Below are 7,746 nucleotides of genomic sequence, written 5' to 3' on the forward strand. Positions count from 1 at the left end.
GGGGGACGGAGGGCGATCGGTGGGGGCGAGAGGGGCTTACAAAAAAGTATTAGTTTACAATTGATCATGCACTGTATAAACTCGCTGTGTTATTTGGTTTGAGGGGGGGTTTAATCAGTGGCTTCAGTATCTAGTCATTTTCTTTAAGTAAACAAAGGAAAAGACTCCTCGTGTGACGAATATGCGATTCTACCAAATAATCTCTAACAATATTTAACTCCCCTCGATTCCTCGATTCTCCTCTCTCCTACAAGTGGTTTTACAGTCTCTGAGTGAGCGTCGGCACAGCCGGGAGCTATTGCAAAGCGGGCGTTTCTTCTGTCGCGTCCATAGTAGTGTAGAAACTCCCGACCGTCGTGCTTCAGTTTGAAATGGGCAGGGTTTTTTCTTCTTCTTCTTTTTCTTCGTCTTCTTCTTCTCTCTCTCTCCCCCCCCCCAGCGCTGATGCTTTCAGTCCCGCTCCTTTCACGACGCAAAGTAAGAGTTCTGCATGGAGTAGAGGCGGTCGATGGGGTTCCCCACGCGGGCCTGCATGGAGCTGACCTCCGACGACGCCATGAAGCAGTCGCTGAGGCTGGTTAAAGACGTGTCGCTGTCGATGTCGTGGAACGCAGAGTCGTTACCTGGGCAAAACACGGAGAGAACGTGGGGAGACAGCGGTCAGGCGTCAAAAGGGGAAAAGGAGCATGAGGAAAAAGAAAATGCAACACGACGCTTTAACAATGAAATCACCGCAAGCCTTGTATTTGAGATTTACGGCGAGGCTGGAAAATTATAATTACTAATCGTCACTTTGAGGAATTGCTCTTGTGTGTCATCACAATTGTGAGAACAGTTTTGTTGGATATCATCAAAGCTCACTTTTTGCTGCCCTCGCCGGGACAATTGCAGACAGCGAGGGAGCATGTAAACAAGGGGCATCCTCCTAGAAGATCTGGTTAATAGCAGCTGTTTACGCCTTTCATAAAACCTCAATGTGTTATTTCTCTGGGGGGAATAGTTAACTTTATTACACTCTGGATCTTAATGATAGTGTTGCACAAAATGGGGACAGTGTTTTGAGAGATATCTTTTAATGCCTTGCCAATATTGTTCTGCTCCCCAAACCAAAGGAGAGTGATGAGACGGGGGATTTGGATTCTTACTACTGAGAAGAACTAAATGGAAGCAAATTATAAGGAAGTTATGAACTTCAGGAAATGGTCCCGCTGGGACACGTTGAGGACATCACTCAGAAATGTGTTATTCCAGTTACATCCTGTGGACTTACGCTTGATTGACTGATCCCCCCCCTCCCCCTTTTGTTTGCATTTTAATTCCTTCTTGTATCAAACAGAAATCGTTTTTTTTCCCCCCGTTCTGGCACATTAGCTCACATTAGCGCAGCTTGTCTCGGGCCGTCCACACCGACCACATGTTTTTCTTTACCGACATTAGTAAAACATCATCAGTAACATGGCGTGCCTTCGAAGTGTAGGCGAGGAGTCAAAACCATATTAAACACGTTCAGAAACGCGAGTCGAACCCCAAGCGTTTATGAGGACACTTGTGCAATCTCGTGTGGGAGGAGAAGCTGCTCGTTCCTCTCCGAGAGCGGCTTAAATCAGGGAGCTGCGGCCGGAGCACATGTCCCACCACCAGGAGCCGCGAGGTTGATCAAGGGACAGGCATGTGTGTGTGCGAATGGGGGGGTGGGAAGTGGTGGATGCTCACCATATGGGTTCATGTGGTCCCCCGGCATCTGTGGGGGTGTGAGCCCCTGTTGGAACGGGTCTGTGCTGTAACCGTTCTGATCCATGGCGACCAGCTGCTGCTGCGGCGGGGCCAGCGGCGTGAAGGAGTTCATCATCCCCTCCATCCGATTAGACATCACCTCTGCAAGGCCCGGAGAGCAAGTTTGAAAATCTCCGACAGAGGACGCATTTTAGGAAGCAGATCAAGTTAAAGAGCTCAGCATTCCTCGTGACGGAGTTTTAAACTTAGATCTTGAAACCGAATCTATTTTGGTCGAATCTTAAAAAAAAACGTGTTATTCACGACTGCAAGTGCTCTTGGAAAATCTCACCCAACCTTGAAGCCCTCAGAGTACGTGGTGAAGATGACTTTCGGCTACTACCAGACCAAATTTTAGCTCGGTGTTTGTACAATTGGCTGAGTTATAGCTTTGTGTTTTGTGTTTGCTATGCTTGAATAGCTGTGGCGGCTAGCCTAAATAGAGTTGACTTCCTCAGTTTCATTAAAATCCATTCAGTCATGAGATATTTTGCTAACACAACACAGAAATAAAATATCCCGCCTTTTATGGAGACGGGAAATAATGATAAAAAAACACGACGATCAGTAGAAGCTGGAGTGTCTGTGCGGATTTTAATGCTTGTGAGAAAATCCCTACAACCTCCAAATACCTGGACTGCCTGCCTGTCTCTGGGTCAGTATTTCCATGGTAACCTACAGTAGCTCTCCCTCAGTTCCCTTCGCAAACACTCCTCTTTTCTGAGTGCTGAGAGGAACACAAAGCTTTTGCAGCTTTATCACTGGAGTCCCCCACCCTTCAACCCCATTGGCTTCCCTTTCCAGTGTCTTTACGAAACAATGTCTCTTGTTCTTTTTATTTGTCTTCCAAACACAATTTCCTTTTGACTTCTTGTTTGCTCTCTAACATCTTCATAATTTGCTATTTTTGATAACATATTCGATAACAGCGTAACCCGGTTTAGGAGCTTAAAGCTCATGCTTTCTGAGTCTGAAACAAACAAATAAAAAAAAGAAGGAGCTGCACTGATTACCCCTGAGATAGAAACTTGACAACCTACTATAGACATGTTTCCTGACATGTAGCAATAGATAAAACACAGTACAACACAATAAATCAATTACTTTATTCTTCCTTCTCATCTTAACCTCCCCCTGAAATCAATAAATACTCTTATGTGTTCTGCCTGAGACGACGAGCTGTCACTGCGTATGTACGGGGGTCGTACCTTGGCCGAGTCTTTGGGAATTCTGTTGTTCTTGTTGTTGCTGCTGTCTTCTTGCCAACTTCTTCATCTGAAACCAAGGAGTCAGAGTTGTGAAGAACTCCCAAAACTAACATGCGGTCTTTAATTTAAAAAGGATGCGCCTCGCCGTTCACCCTTGAGTGAACCGCACAAAGTCTCTGTCCGAGCGCACTTCATTGTCGAGTATCAAAGGCTACTCCACGAGATAGTCATCAGAAAAGAGGAGGGCGTAGACGTTTAATGCGAGATTGAACTAGATTTGCAACTCCTCGCTCTGTTCTTTGCATTTGTGAAAGGAATGCAGCGATAAGTTTAACACACGGAGTCGGGGTGATTTATTGGCAGGGACTCGAGAATGGAACAAAGCTGTTGTGTTTTTTTTTTTTTACTGTCGAGGACACAATTGTAGGATTCATTCTGCTTTAGCGGTTCTCACCTTAGCCCTCTGGTTCTGAAACCACACCTGGACCACTCGGACACTGAGTCCTGTTTCTGCAGCCAACGTTTCTCTCACCTGGAGACATAAAAAAACAAAAAAACATTTAGCATCACACAACAAATCTAACCAAAATTAAAGACCTAGCAGTCTTTAAGGGAATGCATATTACCTGCGTGACCTTTCGTGCCAGAGTTCCAGACTAAGATCTGTTTATGATAATAAATTGGATTTCTGATTTGGTCAAACCAAGAATGATGTTAGGTGTGATCTCATGCAGTGTTCCGAGATCTTGCATGGAAAGTTAAAGCTAAGAGTACATGTTGAGGATGACTCTCAGCTACCACCACACCAATTTTAGCTAGTATCTGAAAAAAAAACTGAGTTATAACCATTTTTGTGTTGGCTAAGGTTGATTAGCTGTGGTGGCCATGTTGAATTGGGTTGACTCCAACCGTTAATCAGTTGTAGATGGATATCACCTGATTTCTGTCTGGGAGTTTCACTGAAATTTGTCAAGTGATTCTTGCGATTGTTTGCTAACATACAAACAGGGTTGATGCCAATAGTTAAGATCAAAATTTTAGGCAAGCATGCTGTGCAAAGTGTGGCACTCCGAGTATGCGTTGGGAAAGAATTTCAGGTACAACAACACCAACTTCTAGCTTAAAAGGGAAATGAATTTAAATATTAAAATAATGAGTTTTCATGTTTTGCTTTTAGTTAAACACTATCATATAACACTCCAGTGGTCCATTTCTCTGATTGAAAACGTTAATGACTTGTTTTTAGAGTTTTTATGTCAAAATCCCAAAGTAGGATGATTGTGTGGGCGGCGTTACCTCCATGGTTGGTGACGCGGTGATTATCAGAGAAAATGGAAGCAGAAGAAGAAGCGAGTTTTGTTAACAAGAGTACCAGTTTGACAACACGATTTTTTTCTTTGGACCTGAGTGATAATGTTGGGAACTCGAGTCCCACGTTTCACAAGGGGAACCCCTGAGCTTTACAGTGACGTCACACAGTCTTCAAGGAGGTTCCCATCCGGACAGCGGGGGACGGCAGGTGGCGGTCGGATAGCAAGAGGCGGTGGTCCTCCTATTGAAGGTTTGTATCTCAGGTGGTCCTCTTCAAAACATTAACTCCACAGTCAGTCAGAAGACTTTGGGTTTTAATTTTCACCAGGAGCTGAACTAACCACGTCCATCAAACTTTCTTGTCCTTTAGGAAGCCGAAGAATGACTCGGCTGCTGGAGTTTTGGGTCCGTTTACACAATTAACTGCAACCACTTCACCCCCCACACTGTCTGTATTTGCTATTTACTGCCTTGTTCGAGTTCTTGTGTTTGGCTCTTGATACTTTGCACTTCTGAGTGATTGTGGAAAATGCTGGTAATTTTATTGATTTTTTTTATTATCATTTTAAATTTGTGTACATTTTTTTACCTTTAATGACATTCTTTTGATTTATGTTAGCTTTGAAACACTTTTCCCCTTTAATATCTGTAAACTTGACTGAGTTGCAGCTTCTTTCGTGGTTTCTAATATCAGAGGGCTGTGGCGGCCATCTTTAATCAGGTGGACTCCAAACTTAATCAGTTGTAAGAGTACACCTAACGATTACTTGTTGAGAGTTTCATTAATATCTATCCTGTGGTACATGAGACATTTTGGTAACAGACAGAGCTCACTATAATAGTTGGTGGCAAAGGTTTAAAAACAGATCTGGTGCAGTCAGTTTGTGCTCAGAATGTGTTTGGGTCGACCCTCAGCTACAACTACACCAATTTTTAGCTCAATATCTGCAGAGTTAGCTGACTTAGGGGCATTTTTGTGTTGCTCAGGTTGCTTAGCTGTGGTGGCCATCTTGAATGGAGTTGACTCCAAAAGTTAATCAGCTGTAGATGTACATCCAATGATTAGTTTCTGAAGGAATCAATAAAATCTCTTCTGTGGTTCACCAGATATGTTGCTAACACGACTAACACAAACGAGCACACAGATGCTGCATTTTCCAGCAGTCACACTGGGTCTTTGATTTGCTTTCATTTAAATGTTTTTTTTTTTTCGGTTATTGCCGTTTCAAAGCCTTGGCTGCGCAGGCAGTTCTCCTCTCTCAGTGTGACATTCGGTGCAGCCGGACTGCGTTACAGCAGCCCGCCTCAGTTAACGCAGAACAGAATGCTGCTTGGCACTTCAAAGCTCCGCTCAGAGGTGGGGGAGGATTTTTTTAATTTGAGACTTTTATTTGTCAAACTACCGTAGGGCTCGTGGTCAGCGTCTAAATCCCCCATTACTCCAAACAAAAATGGTAAAAAACAAACACAAATCCTCACTGTAGCTGGTTTTTAAAGCTCCGTTTTACCTTTCTGCAGGGTTTCGAGGACACCTCAAAGGAGGCTTTGAAGGCCCGCCTCTGCTGAGTGGTCAGAATGGTCCGTGGTCTCTTGGGTCTCCTCGGGTCCTTCCCATCGTCACCCTTCCCCTGGCTTCCAATGCCCTTCTCTGGCTTGACGTCCAACTCCTCATCGTCACTTTTCTCTGCAGGAAGCGACAGATTTTGGCGTCATCAGCATCAGTTTGAACCGGTGACAGGACACTGATAAATACATTTTTGTCCTCTGTTCTGCTTCAGGTTCGCACAGCACAAATGCCTAATATAGTGGTGTGAAACTGCGGCTCTCGGGCCACATGTGGCTCTTTGGTCCCTCTGCAGAGGCTCGATGTAGCTTGGACCAAAAATGCATGGGAACTGAGTATTTGTATTCATAACCACAACAGAAAAGCCTTCTGTTAGCAGTTTTCTTGTCCAATTTGCAAAACCTTGGTGTCAGAACGATACTAAAAATACAAGGAACAAAACAGAAGGAGCTTGTTAGCCTGTTAGCAAGCAAACATTAATCCAACTTCTAGCCTCATAGTCTGATCATTCTCTGAAATCCAGAATAAACATTTTTATTTATCTGAGGGAAGTTTCTGGGCAGAAAAAACAAGGTGCAGTTTTGCACATTCACCACAGGTTATTATATCATGAGTCATTAAAATGAGATGTTTTACAAAAAAATGGCAAGCCCCCTTGATAACATTGAGTACTAAAAGTAAAAGCTTATGATACAAACCTAAAAGTTACAGAAATTTAGTAAGTTTTTATGTTCACTCTCATAATTAGTATATAATTTATTATCTCAAAGTGGGTTGAGAGTTTTATCAACAGGGTATAAACCAAAAAAACTGCTTTTTTTGTCCTAAGATGTAAAAAAAAACTATAAATGTTAACAATCTCTTACAGATCATGGATTTCGTATTGCAACAAACAACATATCTCCATATGTCGTATTTATATAGCCCTTAAAAAGCTGTGATATCTTTATTTCAAGCTTTAAGTTTGTTTTTCAGCTGTAGACAAATTTTATTTAGGGGAAAGAGGGGCAGGAATGGCCCTTGTGATTGTGAAGGTTGCAGACCCCTGGCCTAATCAAAGGAGACACATGTTTCTGATACTTTATTATCAATTTATTACAGGAGGAAAACGGCCTCCAGTATGATTAGACTTTCAGAATCTGTGGACAGAACACCAAAATATGTCCATTTGTCACTGAACTGGACACGGTGTCACGAGTAATTTATTGCTCCCAGCTTTGTCTCATTTAAATCAAATCAGTCTCTGATAAGAACAGTAGATTGTAAGCAAAGATGAGAAAAGAAAAAGGCTTTGTGCTCATGGTTGCAGCTCCAGTAACAGTGAGTTTTGTTCTAGCTTAGCCCTTGAAATGAGGACAGAGTCTAAAACCCGACAGTGAACAGCAGGACTTGAGTTTATCACCAATCTATGCTTACCTAAATGGTATTTATTATTAAAAATACACAACTATTTTCAAGAAACAGTCACGTGCCAGGTCCCTTTAATAATTAAGAAAATTACGTATATTTTTAAACATTTTTAAATAGACAAACATGCTTGATAATGCTACGAGGAGCCGCACATTTCAACGTCACCTGTCACAAAAACCACAAAGTCGCACAGAAAGACTGAATTATAAAGAAGTATTAATCGCCACCACTTGATATGTAGGTAAAAAAGAAGTGTTTTTAAACCTGAACCAGCACTGCTGTTAAAGAACGTAATGATTCTGAGGTCTAGCTCATCATCTGGTTCTGATCCACGTCTACGTTCCTGCGCCGATAAACCAACACGTCGAGGTCAACCTCCGCTCGTGTCGTCATTTTGCTCCATCTTGAAATCCGGAGACGTGCAAAGACGAGCGTGAGTGATGCACTGGGACGCAAGCAAACAAGGAGGGGGTTGGAGGG

General features: G+C 42.9%; 1 protein-coding gene across 1 annotated transcript in view; it reads right to left on the minus strand.

Annotated features, from left to right (window-relative positions):
* Positions 1-403: 403 nt before the first annotated feature.
* Positions 404-7,746, minus strand: part of lmx1bb (LIM homeobox transcription factor 1, beta b) — a gene marked incomplete at its 5' end in the record, with an annotated part of 8,331 nt that continues 988 nt past the window's right edge. The window contains 5 exons of the mRNA XM_017417145.2: positions 404-623; positions 1,714-1,875; positions 2,982-3,048; positions 3,436-3,513; positions 5,801-5,976. Of these exons, the coding sequence (XP_017272634.2) occupies positions 466-623; positions 1,714-1,875; positions 2,982-3,048; positions 3,436-3,513; positions 5,801-5,976 (641 nt within the window). The remainder of the gene's footprint in view (positions 624-1,713; positions 1,876-2,981; positions 3,049-3,435; positions 3,514-5,800; positions 5,977-7,746) is intronic.

The sequence above is a fragment of the Kryptolebias marmoratus genome, linkage group LG1 (assembly GCF_001649575.2).
Source record: "Kryptolebias marmoratus isolate JLee-2015 linkage group LG1, ASM164957v2, whole genome shotgun sequence".
Classification (NCBI taxonomy): domain Eukaryota; kingdom Metazoa; phylum Chordata; class Actinopteri; order Cyprinodontiformes; family Rivulidae; genus Kryptolebias; species Kryptolebias marmoratus.